Below are 21396 nucleotides of genomic sequence, written 5' to 3'. Positions count from 1 at the left end.
TATATTGTTTCATTCTTTATACATCTGGGGGATATACAACAAACAAGGCAATATTTTTTTGTTTTTGTGTCTGTTTTTCAATGGACATAGCTATATATTTTTGTGTCTGTTTTTCAAAGGACATATCTATATGTATTTTACCTTCTATTAATGGTGAAACACTGTGCTTTGTTCAGTGGCTAAAAATGAAGGCTATGTTCTGTGATAAAAAATACTCAGGCAATAATTTTCTGGCTCTAAGACAACAGGCATATAAAAATGTGCATCATAGTAGTCTATAAATAAATTTGAGCTGGGAGAAGTTAAAATAATGCATTCAAAATTATGGATTTATAGTCTTTAGAGACATGGCATTTATTATATAAATTTTTGACCCTACCAAATTCTTTAATGCTAGATTTATAAAATATTTATGTCCAGTGGTATTAAGGTGAAACTTCTCTGACCTTATCACATTTTCCACAATGAAATTGTGGTTCTACATGCATTGTTGCCTATTTTACCCTTTGCCACATTTTAGTAAGCTTCTGCTGAGGGTGAAATTTCTGTGTTGCTTAAAATAATGATTTAACTAAACTAAATCATTTATACGTAACATGGATAGAATATTTGTAGAAGTAGGGGGCACCAGATAAAATTGTAAGTTATATTTCTAAAAGAGATACGACCTGAAGTGTTCTTTCAAAGATAAACACATACACATATGTTATATATAAAAACACACATATGTCTAACAAGTAGATGTAAACATCTCAAAATTTTACAATGAACAATGAAAATGTAAGCTTATGATTTGAAATAATTTACAGGTGATTTCCACTTTTACTATTGCAAAACTTCATTTAAAAACTAAGGAGAGTACAAACAACAATTATATGACTGCTACCCATAAATCTCTTCTAATGTTTTCCCCCTTTGTCTACAAAAAGTAAAACTGTACGTACTGAAAAATGTGCTGTGTATCCAGAAATCAGTCATAATATATGTTAATCAACAAAATATAAAGGACTACTTAGTAAATTATTTATTTATTTAAATGAAAAATAATTGTCAACCCCAAAAGACAGCTGTTTTTAAATATGTTATTTAGTGAATTGAGTCTGTCCAAAAAGATTTTCTGAGAGAAACAATTGATACAAGTGTGTGTACAAATTTTTCCTTTTTAAAATTTTAAAGCATATAGTTTAGCTTTAGTATGTGTGAATGATATAAATTCCATACATTGTTTTCTCAGTGACAATAAAAAGCACAGTTCATTAAAAACCGAAGTAAAAATTAAAATAACTTCTAAAAAACTTGGTCACAGTTTTGTCATTGGTATATGGAGATTGTTCCAGGGGCCCATCCAAAGCTCTTCATCATCTGATTGTGTGTGGTCACCATGAAATTCCAAAATGTCCTTGATGTCCTTACTGTCAACCATGGACTCCTGGTTAACTGTGCTTTTCAGCCTGTTTGCCAAGGGCTTCGCTGCTGTACACTCTGTCACCACAGGGCAAGGTGCAAATGTAACCAGAGTTGGTCTTTTGTTCATTTTCTCAGTAGAAAATGGTCCTTTTGACAACGTGGTCAGAGGAACATTCTCCTCATGTGTCACTGCCAACTTGTCTAATTTCTTAAAGTGCCTCCCCAGTCGGACGGGAGAAGTAACTTTCAAGTTCTCAGTGAGACAGGCACGGCGTGTTCGCACCACAGAGCCGTTCTGTGCAATATATATATTGCCATTGATACTGCTGTGGATATTAGGGTTGTGAAGACGGCGTCTCTGACACTCAGGAGCACTGTCTTCTCCAGTAGAGCTAGTCTCATACTCTCGATCAACCACTAACTTCATCATTCTTTTTCTTGCCCACTGACAAAAAATAAAAACAAAAAACTCAGTCAGTATCAAAGAAATTAAAAAGACAAAGGCCACAGTGCCTGTGAAATCCAAAACAACGATATTTAGAAAGATGTCAAAGTCAAAGGTGGATAAGAACAGAGTGGTGGAAGGAAGCAACTCTTTATTCACATTAACTTCAAAGCTGAATATGTCCAATAAAGTATTGCTGAGACAGGAAATAGGCTTTCCAGGAATCCCCTATTTTCTTTGAGATAAAATTACTGCTCTACATGAAAAGAAAAGTGTATTACTTTTATATAACTGAGTCTGATCCATTGTTTTACAGCTGCTGTACTAAGGAAAATTACATTTCAAGTAATGAATATAATATATTATATTGAATATTATATATTATAAATTATATCAGATATTCTGTTCGCACTAATGCTTTTATTCCAAATACTTTAAAGCTATTTTTAAATTCACAATAATATAAGTACAAATTTATTCACCATTCTTAGCCAAAAATTTTGTATATTTAATGCAGTTATTTACTGGAAGTATCGTATTTTTCTGAGTCATCCCATTTAGATCTCTGATTACTTAAAATGAAGTATCTTCCCAACCTGCACAATTTATTAAGCAGTACCCAAAAGGAAAAGTTAGTTATTCTAAACTTCACCTTTGTAAGCAACTGGAATACAATGAACATTTCACCATTCGGGTTTCTTTTGCCAATTGACATTAGAAATGTCAAGGGTCACGTTTTAAAGACTACTATATTCTTCTTCACATACTGTTGAGTATGTGCACTCTCTATACTTTGCAGTGAGTAAACCAGACTGATTTGTAGCTAACCTGAAAAAAGTGCTATCGCTGTTACATTTTTTTAAAAAAATTAATTTATACTCATATCAGAACATAATGGCAGAAACTTTTTAGTTTTAAAATTTTGTTTCATTTAATGCCTAATATTTGAAATTAGCAGATACAGACCTATTCGAAAATATTCATGATGGCTTTGATAAAACTTTTGCCACATGAAATGTATGTATATGCAAAAGCAGATTATAAGGGATCTCATTTGTTGCAGCTTACTGTCATATCTATTTTGCAAACATAAATACAGTATACCATTTTAAATATACATGCATGTAGGCATGTGCATAGGTGTGTATTTAGCACCACCTATTTCAGTAGAAAATTAACACTGATGAGATATAATATCACATTGCATTAATAGAAATTGTTCTGGAAAACTAAATGTTGGCTAGCTGATTAGATATTTTCCTTTTTAGAACGGAAAAGATTAGTCAGTTTAACCTAACATATTCTAATCCACAAATCTACTTAGGTAGCCTGTTCATTTTTATGGCACGCTTCAAAATCATGGTTAATCTCTTCCCCTTCAAGAGACATTTCAGAGAACACACGTAAGCACTGCACACAAGAGCATTCATCACAGCAAAGCTCCCACCTACTGCGATCTCTTTTAAAGTGCTGTGTTATAAACTTCAGAGTTCACTCCTGGAGACTTCTTGCCTCTGTCATAGTCTGGCACCTGAAAGCCCCAGGGGCCTCCAGCCTGATTTTCACTAATGCTGCTGTTACTGCCTACTTCTGATTCCTCTTCACTTTCTATGCCTCCTTCCACCGCAGCTGACTCTGCACTGCCCTCCTCCGGGACGTCTTGATCCTCAAGGTCTGTAGATTCCTCTGAAGGGGCCAACTCAGTCTTCTCTCCTCTGTGATTTTCTGCTGCTTCCTCCGCAACAGGCGCTTCTTCTGGCTCTTCAGGAGGCTTTTCTTTTCTCCCTTTGACTTCCTGGACCTCCTCAATAACAGGCCGCCTTCTTGCTAGCACAATGTTTCTCCTGGCTTTTTCTCCTTCTGACTCTGTGGATTCAGATTCTTCTGACTCAGGGGTGGAACTCTCCTCCTCCTCCTCAGAGGGAGTCTCCGATTCAGATTCCTCCTCTGTGGTTTCAGACTCACTGAACTCGGATTCTTCTTCACTATACTCCGTATAGTCGCTTGATGATTCTTCCTCAGATTCTACAGTGCTTTCTGTGGCTTCTTCCTGGTCTAGAGTTAATTTCAAATAATCTTTGTCTTCTTCTCCTTCAAGGTGTCTCTGCCACTCTTCACCCTCAAGGTCAGTGATGCCTCTTCTATCAGCTAATCCTCTAACTTTCTTAAAGATCATGGGGAATATCCTAGCTTTCTTCCAGGTTGTATATGTAGGTTCAGCTGCTGGTGGTTTCTCAATAGTTACAACTACTTCTTCCTCCTTGCTAGGCTCTCTAATTTCAATTTTTGGTTTAATTTTCTTTGGCTTTTCCTGAAAATTGTGAAAATGCAATTGTGGTGTCAGCTTGGGGATAGTTATGATATGACCTTGTCACACACAGCAGGAATGAACCTGCCGGGGGTAGCATTATGCAAGTTATATAAGTGGTATCAGAGAACAATCGTAAAATTATCCACTACCTACAGATATTGATTTAAAGGAATAAATCATTTTATTTTGGCTATATTTTATAACATCACAATCTTGTGATAATTTTTTCTTATTCAAAATTTCTTCTGAAATCTAGACCATGAGGTAATTAATCACTGTCTCTTCCATTTTCTATCTCTAGATTTTTGTTAATAGCTCATGGTAGTTCCTTTAGGTAAAATCTTAGAATTTTATTTTTAAATCATGAAAATGTGATAGTTTATCTGAAATCTCTGGTTTCTTGAGTTTTCAATGGATGAGAGCTACAGTGCCCTTTATTTGTTTTGTGAATGTGAATGTAATTTTTTGGAACAAGAGCAATTTTCCAAATATATATGGTAGTCAAAGTATAAGAATTTGATAAAAAAGACTCAAGTTAAATTAGTTCCTTCAAAAGAGGGCAGGGGATTTAGCTCAGCGGTTCGGTGGCCTGCCTTGCAAGAGCGAGGACCAGAGTTCAATCCCCTATACCAAAAAAAAAAAACAAAAAAAACACACAACTATAGGTAAAGATATATTATTTTTCTTGAATAGTTGAAAGATGGAGATTGTTTCTCCATGATTTTTAGATAGGCTAGATTGTGAAGGAACAAAATGAGCATTATATCCCATAATTTTAAAAATGTTTGATTACAATCCTCTTGATGGAGCAACATTTAGGACTTTTGGTTTTGTTTTGTTTTTTGTTTTGTTTTTTGTACCGGGGATTGAACTCAGGACCTGGTGCTTAAAAGGCAGGCGATGGCACCACTGAGCTATATCCCAACATTTAGGATTTTAGACATTAAAGTTTTATAGCTTTTATCATATGTTTACGTATTTAGGGCCCGGGATTTAGCTCAGCGGTTCCGTGGCCTGCCTTGCAAGTGCAAGGACCCGATTTCAATCCCTGGTACCAAAAAAAAAAAAAAAAAAAAAAAAAAAAAAAAAAAAAAGAATTCATAGAAGGGAATACACTGAACTATTTATAATTTTCTTCCATAGACTGGGCAATGAGATGGATAAAATGATGCAAAACAAGTCCTAAAAGGATAGGATGCATCAAAACTGAAATAGTCAATAACTCTTTAGTCAAAGAGCACTAAAATGTTATTCTTATAATAATGCCTCATGTAATAAAATTATAATAATTACCTCTTCCTCCTCATATTCCTCAGCTTCACCAACCACCTCGCCATATTCTTCCTGTCCAGCTGGTGGTAACAGTCGGCGGCGACTTCCATATTGAGGCATCTCATACCTGTAACACAGACTTACAACTTTCAATATATTTTCATATGATCTGTGTAAAATCTACCACAAGTGAGCTCAATTTTCTTCTTTTTCTTCGTCATTTACACAACAGCTATTTTTGCACCACCTACTTGGCTCCTAGGGAGTTAATTATAAAACTACCCAGTGAGAACTACAACCTGATGACAACATTTTTTTCCCCACAATAGTACTTTGGAATAACAACAAGAGATCAGTTATTTCATGCATAAGGTTTTAGAGAAATTAAAACGTGGAAAAAGGCAAAAGGCATAATGTTTCTTATTTAACTGAAGAACCAGGATACAAATTAGGTCCTTTCTAAAAGCAGAATAAGATGTTCAGACTGTAAAATCTATATTTATAGTAAAGTTATCTTCAAAGATGGCCTGTAATGATATTTCCATTTTTTTCACCCTCTTTTTTGAAAGCTAGAACTAGCTTTCAAAGTACTCAGGCTTCTGAACTATGTTTTCTTTTTTTCTTAGTAGATCTTGGTCAAAACTGCAGGCATGGATAGAAGACAGATGACAAAAATGGCGAATTCAGGAATTGAGCAAATATGTTTGACTTCTAATTTCCATTTAAACTATTTTGACTAATTTTATCACAGACTTCCTAGAATTATAATTAATGTTGATGAAGAAAAATGATTAAAACCTGACTGAATATAAAGGTATATACATTACTCATTTTCAAATATGAAACTAAATTATTTTTAAAATTCTAGCAGTAATAATTAATAATTCCCTACTATTTATGAAAGGAAATGAGATTCTCAGTAAAAGTTCAAAGATGTACCCATGATCATAACTGTAATAATCTTGTCCACATTCCTGGCCAGGGTCAATTCCAGACTCCATGGATAGCTCCTATTTTTCAAAAAGAGAAATTGCATTTGAACACCAATTATTAAGATATTTCAGCTCAACGTAAGATTACCACACCTGGAATTCAAAAACATTCAAAATATTTCTGCTGAAATAATTATAAGTATTTAGTTAAACATATTAATACAATTTGGCTGTAATTGTTTTACATAAAGTAAGGTTAGGTTATGAGATGCTATTAGAGAAAGTTGAAGTAAAATTTCCCTAATGATAAATATGTTAAATATTTCAGATGTGTACTTCTTTTGATGTTCGATAACATCAAAATTTCTGAACAGAAAATTTAAGTGTATCTTAACTTACATTAACTGACTTTAGCAGTGAGGAAAAATATAAAATTATATTTAAAATATTTTTTCTCATTCCACTAATGGTTTGTTGTTACTTGATATTAATGTATTCATTAAAACTGTCTTTATAAAATCCTTTGATAATAATTATTTATATTGTTTAGAACTTGGCTTAATTTTGCCATCTCCCAAGTATGTTTACATTTTAAAGTATTCAATGCTAACTGTAGATTTGTCTTTGTATAAATAATTTGTTAAAATAATGATTCTATTAAAATTTCCACTTCCAGTCTCTGGAAAATACTGATTTTTGTCCAACTCTGCTCTTACAGAAATTTTTTTTTGCCTTAGACATACACATGAGAAGAGTTTTTAATAATTTTGAAATGTTATTTCCATATCCTTTTAATTTCTTTTTAATGTATTAACCAGGTTAAATACCAAAGGTTAAAAAATTAAATTTTCAATGGAATAAGAGTAGAAGACATATAACTATAGGAAAATATGTTGGTATCTATTTCTAACATCATCTACTGTTTATAGAAGTTAATTCTGTAATACAAATTAGCAATGAGCAAGGAAAATTTGTCCACCTCTGAGAGCACAAACATATCATTTAAAATAATCAGAGTCTGCATCATAAATTGGAACAATGACTTTTCATTGTGGTATGATTGATCCAACATCATTTAAAATTTTTGAATTAGTTGCTATTAATGCTAACAAAATGCTACCAAAATTCTGTTTTTTTTCTCTTTGAAAACATAAAGATGGCAATACTTGGACCGGATTTCTGTATGTCAAGAATCGCTGTGGTGCTGCTATAGTTTCTAACAAGCCTATTCTCTCCTGTTACTACTTCATACCCAAGTGTACTGTTCTATGCTTATACCCATTTTACCTTAGAATCTATCATCTGTCTTTGTCTTGCAAATAATACATTCAATTCACTTCCTTGGTTCCTATAGTTATTTAAGTTTGTAATCATTCTGGATCATTCTGGCTAACTAATATTTTATTTGGTGCCTCTGTAGCTGACAGATACTTTGTGAATTAATGGTAAAGACATCCAATAGGAATGTTAAACCTACTCTACTTTACTTTTTATATATTTAACAGATATATGCACAATTTTCATCACAATCTATCATAACAAGCAAAATTTAGAAACAATATGTCTGTAAAACATATATATTTTAAAATATATATCCGACTACATCATACAACATACAACATAGATGAATTACCCAGACAGAATGATCAAAAGGCATGGAGTACAAATGTAAAATATTGTCTTACACCATTATGCAAACTTCATAAACTAATTCATGATATTATAAGCCAGGTATGTAGTTGAGAAGGGAAATTAATGTTGACATGGAGGGGTTCTAGAGAAGTGGTAAAGCATGTGTGTGTGTGTGTGTGTGTGTGTGTGTGTGTGCGCGCATTGGCTTAAAAAATTTAGTTCTAAATGTGTTTTGTCCCAATTTTTGTAGCTATAGATTTTATTTCAACAGACCCAATTTTTGTAGCTATAGATTTTATTTCAACAGCAGAAACAACAAAAAAGTTCAATGTAGGAAGGGGTCATTGATTAAGTTTTAGCAAGATCACTAGTACTAAGCCAGGCAAGGTGCCACATACCTATAATACCAGCACACCTAAAACTAAGACCAACTCAAGTTCCAGCCCATTATAGTCAAGTTAGCAACTTAGAGAGACCCTTCTATAAGTAATTAAGTAAAAAAGCAAGCAAATATATAGCTGGAGATACTTCTGATTTCACTCACTAATAGTGCAAAACCAAAACTAAAAAAGACAGGCAAGTAAGAAATTAAAACAAAGTTAGTCTAGATTTAAGGTACTCAAGCTAAATATTTGAAAAACATCTGCTTTCGAATGGTTAGATTTTTGAGTTACCAACACACAATATAATGATGTAGGTTTAACTGATTAAATACATGTCAAAACCAGTAAATTTACACTATGTGACCAATGCATGTTGAAATATATATACATATTTGAATGAAAGACCTTCAAATGGTTTCAAGATGAAATTTTAATAACTTTTGATAATGCTATAGACAAGTATTTTTTGTTTGTAAAAGGAAAATAAAGCTCAGCTCTTCCTAGCTAAATGTATATCAGGATTAATTGTGATAAAAATATAATAAAGGATCGACGAAATTGGTATAGGAACAGCAAATGTTTTTGATTCAATTAATCAGGCTCATTCTCTGGAGGATGAGGAGGTACACAAAACAGAAAAAACAAGACCTTAGATGTGCCTTACGTATGCTTTAACAGTCATGAGGGAAGATCACAACACCCCTCAAAAACAGAGAGGAGACACTCAGTCACCTGTCAGACCCTCGAATTGACTGAAACAGTGGAATCCCAGCCCTCTTTGCTGTACCTTGTGGCTCCTACTGGTATCTCCATATTTGGTAAATCCTAAATTTTAGAAAATCGTTCAAATTAATCTACTACAAACTGACTTTGTGGACAGATGAAACATTTAATATTATTTTTAAAATTAACTTTTGCTGCTGTCCATACAGAAAAGGATAAAATTAACTTCAGATTCACATTAATATTTATATTGATGCAAAAAAATACAACTATTACTTACTGAATTGTTCCAGCTACATTACAATTGCTAAGCTGGATGCTGATATATTAGATATTACTATAAACATTTTTTAGAATATGAAATTGATGTTCCCCAGGATGCATACCTTGTCTAAAATCTTTTATCTAGTACTGAGTATTTGAGTTTAACTCTGATTTTTTTCTGATTCAGTACTCTGCAAGTTTTGTTAAAAGCCTTATAAAACTTGAGTATTCTTGCCACTAATTCTTCAGAATTGGGGGAGTAAATTTTAACCAAGAAATGACTCTGTTTACCAGGATCCTGTTCTTAAGGAAAAAGAAAAGTCTGTTTACAAATGGATCTAATAAAAAAACTACATTTATTTCATAAAAAAATATTTATGACCTATACTATTTAATTTTTATTTTAATTTTGCTAGTATATAAATATAAGAAAGAAAATATTCATATACTATATTATATAACTTTGAAAATTTTTTTTCACATTGCAGAAGAAAAGTGTAACAAGCAATTTAAAATACAGACTGTTGATGTCAGATTTTAAGAATGGATCTGATGATTCCGTATACACTAAAACAATCAGCTACTTATCAGGCTTACAAATTGCTTCATTCAATGATGCTATATTTTTAACAGGAAAAAAAAACCTTATTTGTCTGATTTCTAGATAATGAAAGTAAAAATTTGGAATCTGAGCCACCTTAAAGTAGTATGGGGGTGATTATTTATTTATTAATTTTAATAGGAAGACACCTTATATCTTGCTTTTAAAATTGTACCACATTGGCAGCCAACCCATTTTCTCTCCTTGTGAGAAGCATATAAAATTTCTGATGTCATGTGGAAGTATCGTGAAGATTAGTGAGTTTGGAAAAAAAGTGAAAATTGATACCTCTGGTTTAAGAAGAGAAGGCCTCAGCAGTTGTTGTTGCTGCCAAAGGAAATTAAAATAGAAAGAAAAAGATTTAGACAGCAAATCAGATGGAAAAGGTAGATTATGATTGAGAAGAAAAGGATAAAAGGTGACAGTTTAAAACTGATTTCTTTGGGATTTCAACTCATTCATATGATAGCTACCAAAATCATTAAACTAAATTTTGACTAATTCTTTGGACTGAAACATAATGTGATAAAGAATGCATTGGTTTTATTTTCATTATTGTTTTAACATTAAATGTAATAACTTTATGAATAGAAATTATAAAAATTTTGCTTTTGATTCAGACTTCATGTTTCTAAAATTACTTTAAGTACCACACAATTATTTTTCATTCATAAGTTAAATCGTGTTTTAAATTGTCCCTTTTTTCTCTCCCCAGTCACATTAAAATATGATCAGATTCATTGGGAAGAAAAATAGAACATAGGATGATGTGGTTGTAATGTGTTCAAAGTCATATTTAAGATTAAGACAAGGTGTCTTTTCTTCCTTCTTAGCAAAATGTGAATGGAAGGCTTTCACTAATGCTTATTTTCAGAAAGTCTTTTGTGATTAGAGAAATTATCTTGGTTCAGATTTTGTGCAGATTGCCTCCTATCTCCCCCCTTCATACTCATACTTAGGGAGAATTCTTAAAGTCTTTCTTGATTGGGTTCATGATAATTTAGACTTTAACCACATGAAAACAGTTTAAATAATGGATTAGTGATATATGCAAAAAAGGAGCAATGGTTAAACTATGTGGATCCTAAAATAAACTTTGGGAAGTTGGGTAAGAGGTTCTGATGGTTAATTCTATCAATAAACCAACTGAAATGGGCAGCAGAAAAACTGTGTATCTGAAAAAACAGCGTTATTATGATACCATTGTTAGTGATTTAGTCACCTTACTCTGCTCTTTCAAGTGGAAGTTTATGTTAGAAGTACTATGATTCAATTGTTATCTATTTTAATGAATCTGTTTATCTATTTTAATCAATCTATTATTTATTTTTGGTATCTACTTTAATCATCCATGAAAACCAATTATTAATACAGGCATTCCACCTTACTACTATATAATCTAGAATTTATGCATTCTCAAATATAAACCGATTAGGTCATATAGTTACTTCTTTCACTTGACTGAGATACTGTATGATAAATCGAACTAAGACTTCAGTGTTTCCACTGATAACATCATTTGTAATATAGTCAGCTCAATAGTATCAGCAAGCATGCCTAGTATGTTCTCTGTACTCTGGGAGTCTTAGTAATAAAATAGAAAACACAGAGCTCTCTAATATCCTGTTTTCAAAAAAAGTCTTTTAGATGCAGGCCTCTAATACTGTGATCAAACTATGAAAAAGGCAACAAACTAAATAATTAGTATTAGAAAATTAGTATACATTAGAAAAGCAAATTAAGGGGAACATCACAATATTGACTATTTATAATTCAGAAAAAAATAAATTTATCATTGAAAAAGTAAGCAGTGATCTTTGTTCACTTGAATAATAGACTTAAAACTCCCAAAGAAGTAACATATATAAAAGCAAATAAAAAGCAAAATATACTTAAAAGGTTTTTGTTGAAATAAAGGAAAATAACCTAGCCTCCAAAGAATGTATATTAGTCCTGCCTATTATGCAAATAATGACCTAGTAAATGATATAACACCATAAATCCCTTACCTCTGATGCATAACCTCTCCTGAAAGGCAGAAATAAAGAAATCAGAATTAAACATCTTGGATTTTTAGATTAGATAAATTTTTCTGTAAGGGACATCTAACAGTTTGACTCAAAGTAAGATAATTTTCTCTAAATATTATTTCAGTAGAAAATATATTTTGTGCCATTTTCATGACAAATACTATTATTTTTGCTCAAATTACTAAAATAATTATCATCTCAGACCCTCATCTCACATGAACAATTGTCCAAAGTCTTTTTTATTTAAAGATTTACATACCAATACACTTTGTGTCTGTCATAATTGAGATAGAAATATTCTGTGTTATTTCTGTGTTATACATATCTTGATACATATAAAATATCTGGGAAAGAGAATTTCTTATATGAAGAATGCAGTTACTATAGAATATAAAATTAACTCCATATAGCTAGAATACATTATTTCAAAAGAATTTTTCTGTTTATTTCAAATTGTTTCTAAGAATAATGAATGAAAATATTAGCTACCTTCCCAAGGACAATTATTAAGACTAAGAGGAAAATGTTTAGAAGAAAAATAGCTAACTACTCAATATTACATAGACTAATTAAATTCATGTACCAAAAATTGGTAAAATATTTAACTGTACCTGTGACAGAAAAAGTAGTAAAGTATATTCAATGTTAATATCACTAATTACAAAAAGATTATATTTATTATGAGTTTAATGCTTTACCTAAAGTATTAAACTGACTCTGAAGACCTTGTTTTATGGAATTAATATACAACAATATTTAAGACATTATTAGAAGTAAATGCACAACTTTCTGAAGTCAGAAAATCTTCATAGAATATATACATATCTTAATTTTATTATTTATTTATTTATGTATGTATTTATTTATTTTGGTATTGGGGATCGAACTTGGGACCTTGTGCTTTTGAGGCAACAGAACCACTGAGCTAAATCCCCGGCCCATAGATTATATTTTTAATTGAAAATCCTTCATAAGATAAATAAGACTTTTTGTCTAAAAGCATCTGATATGATAAATGCATTGCTAATTAAAATGCAGGGAATAAAGTTAATTTAGGGCTGTTTAATGCTATGGATACTTCATAGTATGAAAAATTATGTAATGAATTTTGCAGTGTTTACATCTTTATGCAATATTTGTGGGAATGATAATCCTAATGCTTTAAAAGATTCACACACTTTCAACTTTTGCTCAATTTCTATATGTGGACACCAAGTAAAATAAGCTCATATTTAGGTTTTTAATAATTATAATTGAGTCACACACATCATGTAAGATATCTAAGCAAAACCATATATTTATTTTCTAGGGCATTTCATTAGTTTTTCATAAATGTGGGAAATAAACAATATTTACCATAGTGTTTAAATTAAACTTTTCTGTTGTCTTTTATTTGGTTATTTATATCATTAATTGCAGCAAAAGGGAGAAATTTATTTAAGAGTTGCATAGCATAAGCAATATTTATGATTGTCGTATTTGTGCTTTCAAAGCATGACTGTTGATAATTATAAAACCAGTCACATATTGATGTATTTTTATGTAGTTTCCATACAATGATGTGTATTATCTAATCATTTTACACTATTTGTGTGTATTATATTTATTTTTAACAGTAAGGACTAATGTATGATAATGCATTTTCAATAAAGCATCTAATTATTCCTTATTCATTAAGTGGATTTTATAAAAGGAAACAGTGTTCTTTTTCTAGAGCCTGGTTACAGAAGACAGGTAGTGAAGAGAGGAAGAATACTTAGACTTTTATACTAAAATAATATTTTAAGTTTTATGTAAAAGATATTTTAACTAATTTTTATGGTGAAATAAATAAATTGTAAATGTAATGTATAAATAAAAGTCTGTATTAAATATAAAATAGTATGAATGGTACATTTGAAAAGTACAAAATAAAAAAAAAAGAATTTAGATTATAGAACCATACTTTCAAAAGTTATAAAGAAGGGTAATGTAACAATTTTGTTAGGCATTTACATATCTATTATGCTGTTTCTTGGTAACCAGTTAGAAATATCATTACCAAAGAGTTCTAAGTTTTACAGGTAGAAGAAATTGATAGGAATTTGCTCAAAAATATCATACACTCACATTAAAGTCTCACACAGTTGTGAATAATACCTTGTCAGAGTCCTCCAAATAGCACAAGTTCTCGTGCATATGACCAGCTGCCAACAAAAACTCCAACTGAAGTTTTTCAGTGAAAGAGAGAAAAAGATCATGTTCAACCCCAAGAAAGAAATTTCTTTTGACTTGGATGAAAAGGAATCTGAAGCAAATGGACTAACAAAAGTAATTAATTTATAGATTTTTATCTGATCTTGATAATTAGGAATATCAGATCAAATTCTTGAAGAAATGTCATATAAGCACTGAACAAAACCTTTGAAATGATACATTGTAGGGCTCTCAACCTAAATGAACATACTTTCAGATATAATTATTAAATGTAACATTTGCCTGGAAATTTCCTGGAATATTCATATTAAACTATTCTGGAACTGTACCTTTCTCTGTGAAGACGTATCTTCTAGAACATTAATACTCCATACTTAAACAAATAAAATTATATTCAAAATAACAATTTCCAGTAAATAAAATTGATTCCATCTGCTTCATGGGAAAGACAAAGTAATTACTTGATGATCACATATTACATATTATATACTTATATATGAATGTATAATAGTACCTAATAATATGCATATATATGTATAAATATGTAATTTATCTAAAATCAAGCTCCCTGAAAGTGTAAGTATGATGAAGAAACTTAGGAAGAAGGCACTTAGCTAATGCTGTTAACATTTTTAAAAGTGGAGCACAAAGATTGTAGAACAATTACTGTAACTATGGAAATTTCTTTCTAGAGTATAGATTTTTATCTTCTTTGCCAAAAAGACAGAGCAAAAGCCTACAGAAAACTGGTGATAGTTCACCAAATATGACTTCTCTTGATCTTTAAAGGTGTTAAATTTCATTTAAAAATGTGGACATAAATAAATAAATATGTATGTATTGTTTTCCTTCAAATAAATTTAATCAAAAGTATTAAGAAGACAGCATAATGATGTGAAAAAACAAAATTAAACAACACATTAATACCTATGGGACCAATGAAATATCTTACAAAAGTCAACAACTGCTTATTTATTGTCATTTTGAAGAATAGGAAAATCACAATGAGAAATAAGACAGCACAGCAATAGAGAAAAAGTAAAAGACTTATCAAGTATATAAGCATACTAGTTAGATAAATATGCAAGCCAGAGTAAAGGATATTCTCATAAGAAAACAGATGACTACATATTATTAGCACCTGAGGTTTATTTTAAAATAACTCATGTTTGTCACCCCCTACATTTTCAAGTACAAAATGTTTTACTTTGAAAGCATTTCTTGTAATCAAATACATAAGCTTCAAGAAAATAACAGAACCTATGGTATCACTTTTAGCTTATTTGTTACAGTTTTTTTCTAGAACATTCCTATAAAACTATGATCACAAACAAAAGTGAAATCATTGCATCAACATGATAAAAAATCTTTTGGTTTAAAGTGAATATAACTTTCAGGCCCATGTCTCCCATTAAAAATAGATTAAAATTACTTACTTTTAAAATAAATGTGGGATAAATAATGCTATTTTGTAGTTAAGAAAATGTGAAATAAATCTATTATATGAGTTAGTAGTGATGAAGATAATCTTTTAAATTAAAAATTTGAAAAAAAATCATTGTATTTAGTTTGGGATAAAATATCGAGATATTCTTTGATGTTCAAATTTGAGGTCCAACTTGAAGATTATGACCAATTAAATATTTGTCCAGTTAATAGGACAAGCAACATTATTGTGAAGTAGATTGACTGTGAGAGTGTTTTCCAATCCCCTCAACAATCTTGTTCAAATCTTCCTGGTTCTGCTCAGATGTGATTTCCATACTTGTTATCTCTGAAGGGCAAATACTTTGAAGTTTGGAGATATTTGTGGGTGGATAGTATTTTTCTATTTGATTGTGCATGTTAGATACTGATTTTTCAAGTTCTGCTAGGTTTTTTATATGTCTGAGGATGCCTTTTTTTTCTCTTTGAGAGTCTGAGCTACACACTGCTTGTGATATTGCTGGGTTTGTCACAGGAGACATTTCTTTGGAAAGTGTCATTGTGGTAGTGCATTTCACAACCGGCCTACAAACATTCTGTGTGCCTAGAACTGAATGTGAAAGAGGTGGTGGGCTAGGAATGGGAGGAGATAATGGTGAAACAGTGGAAAATGAAGAAAGAACAGGTGGAGAAGTAGGAAGAGGAATAGAAGTAGGAATGCGAAGTGGAAGAAATGGAGAAGGAGGAAAAAGAGAAGGGTTAGAAGGAGGCAGAGGAGGAAAAGAGAGAGAAAAAGGAGAAAGGAGAGGAGATGCAGGAGGATAAGGAGGAGGAGAGTGAGCAGAAGAAGATGAACAAGAGATAGTAGATGGATGGGAAAGATTTTCAAAATTGTTCCTTTCGGTTTCAACATCTAACATACAACTGCCTGTCTCACTTTTAGAGACTAGAGAATTTAAAATGCAAGGCCTTGGAGAAGAACGTTCCAAGGAACAGTCATTAGAAGTGAGGACATTAGGTTCTGATTTGAGTTCCACAGTTCTTGAAAGAGTTGGCAAAGTGGACAGTGAGGAGAAGTGAGACCAAGAAGAGGAAAATGAAGAGTCTGAAGACAGAGATTTCAACTGTTCCGTTTCTTGAGAAATCAATGTTTCTCCTTGCTTTGTTCCTTCTTTTTCTGTTAAATTTACTCCTTCAGGTGTAAGCAACAGATGGCTGCTATTTTTGTTTGGACATATTCCAGTGTTTTCCTTTTTAGCTTTTTGCCTGGTGCCTTGCCAATGCACCAGATCTATGGTTTCTGGTCTACTTGGAACTTTGCACATCAGTCTTCTAGGTAAGCTGACTGGCTGATTCCACATCCTCTGAATCTTTTCTCTTGGGTCCCTCAGAGACTGACTCTTGACTCGTGTTTGGGGTAAAAATGGGGATTCAAACTCTGTTCTCAGTATGATGTCTGAATTTGTTGACCTCTCACCTATATTTTCCTTATAAAGTGGGTCATCGCCACACAAGTCATCCTCATCAGATAGAAGTGTAAATTTTCTTCCAGGCTTTGGTTGATTGCTCTTAAATGATCCGTCTATATGAGCTGGCTTGTGAACCTCAATGGTTTTGGAAGAAAAGGGCATCACCACTTGCTGACTTTTCCTGTCTTCTGAGATTGAGTTATTTCCCCTGCTTTGTTCAAAATGGTAGAGAAGGAAAAGACTTGAAAGAAAAGAAGATAATGAAACGTAAGGAAACACGTTGTGACATAGCTTTAATGAGAAAGGTGTTTTTATGTTTCTTATTTCTACTTCAAGATATAAAAGGCCAAGCAATCTGAAGAAAACATGACTTTTGTGTCCCTGTTCTCAAAGAGACAAGGCAGGGAAATCTTGAAAGTTGTAACATGAGAAAGTTTCATTTAAAAAAGCATCAAATTTTAGATTTCTTTTTCAGTTAGTTTGATACAGCCAAGTATCCAAGTCCACATGTAACATCTCAGTCATATATGAATCACATTTTCCAAATGCAGGCAAACACCTTGGCCTTTGATTTCATATTTTTGCCATGCTTAAGACAGTACAGAGCTAATTGTTAGGCATAAAAGAAGGTTGGCTGTATCGAAAGCAGTACCTCTCCATTATATCTCATCTCAGTAATTCTATCCTGGAGCTAAAATTCTCTCTGATCTGAGTCAAACTTTGCAAGAGAATATTGAAAGGTATTTCCTATCAACCAGATTAAGGAACACAGACCCCAAATACAAGGTAGAAAAAATTTTTTTTTCACAGAGCACAAAATAAAATTAAAATTCCTTTTGTTTAAATCTTAATGATTAATAAGTTATAAAACATTATAAATAATACCAATCAGCAGAGAAGCTATTAGTATTTCCTTCAAATATGACCAGGATCAAGTTTTCATCAAGATTGCCCTTAATGAAAATACATAAGTTAAAATAATATCGTTTTGATATTGAAAGATTTGCTGAAGTAATAGGTAGCTATGAAATTTAAAGAAAGTTGGAAAAGCCGAACTGCACAAATTTTCTGTTAAAAGAATTGAGTCCCTTTCTCCTAAATGGTTTATTATTAAGCCCAAAAAGAACAAAATATTTATTTTGGCTATTATTTAATATTACTCAGTAGCAATACAAGTAAAATTAAAACTTTCTTGAATAAAAGCTAAATAGTCACAATGAAAAATCAGGGTAATAAATTTGGCTCTAAAATGATACATAAATCTGAAATTGTTAATTTGCCATTTGGCAGATATAAACTCTAAAAAGGAATTCTCATAGGTGGCCCTTGAGTATTAAGCCTATCTGAAGAATTCAGATAGTGTGGACACATTGGAAAAAACAGAAAACAAATACTTTCACTTGTCCTGATCTTGGAAAAAAAATTTTTAAATATGTCACAAATCATTTAACTTGACATCATGTTCATTGTTTTATATGGCTCTGCTCTTGGTTTGGTTTTTCTCGGAAAAAATATCTGAATGAAAAAGATCTGTAAGTACTTTTATCCAACTTAAAACAAGTAGCATTTTGAAACCTTTCTATGAACCTCACAAGTAATATCATTGGAAATATTTGTTTTAAGCTCATGCCATTTCTTTTAAGACATCAAAAGTAAATTAGTAGGGAAAATGAAACTTTCCTTTTTAAATGAAATGACCTCGTAAAAGGTGATTAATGTGTTTAAGATAAAATAACATTTAATCTATTCTATTAGATGTACTTTCTAATGCCCTTGTATTAGAATGATGTTATTTACTTACTTATGCCTATGTATCCACAGGTGAGAAAGAGAAAACATGTGATAGAAAAAGAAAAGTTTTAACTATAGTTATTTAGAGATGATTATAAAAATATTAACAGGAAGTTGCTTTAAACAATACATACACCCCCAAAATGTGGCTTTAAACTTTTCTTTGTGTTTATGCATAAGAACAATACTTCATAATGTTTTAGATAAAGTCATATGGCAATATTTGGATGTCTTATCACATAAAATTATATCTAATAACTAGCAATCTATATATTATACATCAGTAAAATTCAATTCTGTAAAATGTGGAAAAATTCAATTTTGAAATGAAAATATTAAATGTGACTGATAATTGCTTCTTCTATACCTCTCTGAAAATCTGATTGCTTTACCCAAATTTATAAAGCTAAATTGGCTTGGAGGAAAGCAAATACACAAGTATTATCATGACCATACAAAGTAATTGTTGAATCTATATGAAAATCGTTTTTTCATATTTTGTCTTCAAAATCATCATAGTTTTTTCTTTTTGATAACATTCATTTGTAGCTGGTTCATTTTATAATTATGTTTCATTAGAATTGCTATAAAAGTTTGGGAATAAACATTTCTTAAAAGATAAAATAATTACATGTGCAATACATATAATTATAAAATCTACTAAGTCTGCTACAATTTCTTATGTAAAAATAGTACTTAAGTATAACTAATTTAACATGGATACAAACAAATTATACTGATTCCAAATGTTATGGTATGCCTGCTTTTGTTAAAATGAATATTTATCATTCACTGATACCACATATAAACACATTTAACTTTATACATAATGTTTTTCTACTTTCCAAGCACTGTTGGGTGAGGTGGTTACCACAGTCAAAGAATCAAATCATATTGGCTCAATTCCTACATTCACCAATGTCAAAAAAGAAACCATCATTTTCGACTCATGACAAAGTAAGAAACAGCTTAAAGAATGACTCCGTTATTAAACTACTATTTTAGAAATCAAATGGCATGCAGTAAATTTTGTTTTAAATTCAGTTTTAGTGTTAAAATGGAATTAACAGTTTTAACATTATTAAGCTAATATAGTCTTGTACAATATTATTAATATAACAAATGATATTACCACATCTGTTTAAACCAATTTAGTCTTTAAAGGTGCAATTGTGGATGCTTGCTTTGCTCCAACTAGTAAATACTACAAATGTAAATGATGTATGTTAGAATCTCTTTATTTGACCCAATTTTAGCTAATAATAGGTTTTCTAAATTTATTCTAGCTGTATCCAGAATTTTATAATATCCTTGATTGTTTTACATATTATGTTTCAGAGTGGTTACTCTTGAATTTTAAAAATATAGACAATTTAACATCACCAAAAGAAAAATCAGATTATGTGGGTAGTGCCATGTGACAGGAAGAGCTGTTAAGTCTTTCAACAATAAATGATCAGTCTCTTTCAAAACATATGGTTCATAATTGCTTACATTCATTGCAATATCTATCAGTAATATAATGAAAAGGGTTTCTGTAAATAGTTGAGCTTTTAATAAATGTATTCTTTATATTCATTCAGATTATAATTACAATATTATATAATGTCCTAAAAGGTATCTTACAAACGTACTTAATTTTAAACCACAGAATTTGGTTTTGATCACCAAATGGGGTTTGGTTTTGATTCCAAATCAGAAATTACTATTTTATGGTTGTGCTTTATTCTCATCTCTTATGTGAAAACCAAAAACAAACCTTTGTTTTCATGAACTATAATGTTTTGGGAAAACGTCAGAACATGAATGTTTAGAAATTGAGTGTAATATCCCAATTATATATCTGCAATTTTCTTTAGTTTTTTGTTTTAGCTTTTAGCTATTGCTTTTCAACTTCACCTTTGCCAGGGTCTCATCCTAACTATTTTGCTGTTTAAAAACAATCAGACATAAGGTGCTCAGCATGCAGCCTCCCCTTAAAAGCCCACCGTTTCTCAGTTTCTGAGGGTCTACTTACATTGTGCTGTCGCCCAGCTCCTCATAGAGATGCGCACCAGGAGGCGGGGGAGGGGGCGGGGGCGCTGCCATGGGAGCAGCGGCTGGGGCTGCTGGTTTTGCCGCAGGTAAAGCGGATTGAATTCGTGCCGTCTTGGTGCACTCAGCTTGGCGTCTTGGGTAAAGAAAGATCGTCTCGTAAAACTCATCTCGGAAATTATCACACAGCATAATCAGAATCGTAGCACAGCATTATCACACATAATGTCTTTCGGGGATTAAGTCCAGTTATCAGAGGAACCCGCTTAAAAATATTTGAACTCAAAAAATCAAAACAAGGACAGAATCATCTTAACAGAGTATCATTTACATATAATTCTCCTCAGCTCTTTAAAATATTTACCCCATGAAGAAAGGTCAAATTTATAGAAATATTTGCAAATCATTGATGATATTAAAGTTACAATTATAAAGTATGAAGTTCTAGTATTATAAAATAATAGGGTAACTACAGATAGTA

At 31.5% G+C, this 21396-nt stretch overlaps 1 protein-coding gene across 10 annotated transcripts in view; it reads right to left on the bottom strand.

Annotated features, from left to right (window-relative positions):
• Window positions 1–1120: 1120 nt before the first annotated feature.
• Pcdh15 (protocadherin related 15) overlaps window positions 1121–21396 on the bottom strand; it is an 802311-nt gene continuing 782035 nt past the window's right edge. For 4 of the 10 annotated variants that reach the window (XM_033766617.1, XM_033766620.1, XM_033766619.1 and 1 more), the window contains 2 exons: window positions 20899–21051; window positions 15770–17331 (listed from right to left, as the gene is read on the bottom strand). In XM_033766617.1, coding sequence (XP_033622508.1) covers window positions 15867–17331; window positions 20899–21051 — 1618 coding nt within the window. In that variant the 3' untranslated portion in view covers window positions 15770–15866. Of the gene's footprint in view, window positions 1853–5456; window positions 5563–6374; window positions 6446–10258; window positions 10298–11979; window positions 11999–15769; window positions 17332–18891; window positions 18898–20898; window positions 21052–21396 lie in introns of those variants that run through there. The other 6 variants (XM_033766616.1, XM_033766618.1, XM_033766622.1 and 3 more) reach the window with 3 other exon arrangements.

Source organism: Fukomys damarensis, unplaced genomic scaffold, assembly GCF_012274545.1.
Source record: "Fukomys damarensis isolate Sample0158 unplaced genomic scaffold, DMR_v1.0_HiC HiC_scaffold_20, whole genome shotgun sequence".
Classification (NCBI taxonomy): Eukaryota; Metazoa; Chordata; class Mammalia; order Rodentia; family Bathyergidae; genus Fukomys; species Fukomys damarensis.
Note: the sequence above shows the minus strand (reverse complement) of the source record. Positions and strands in the feature narration are given on the sequence as shown.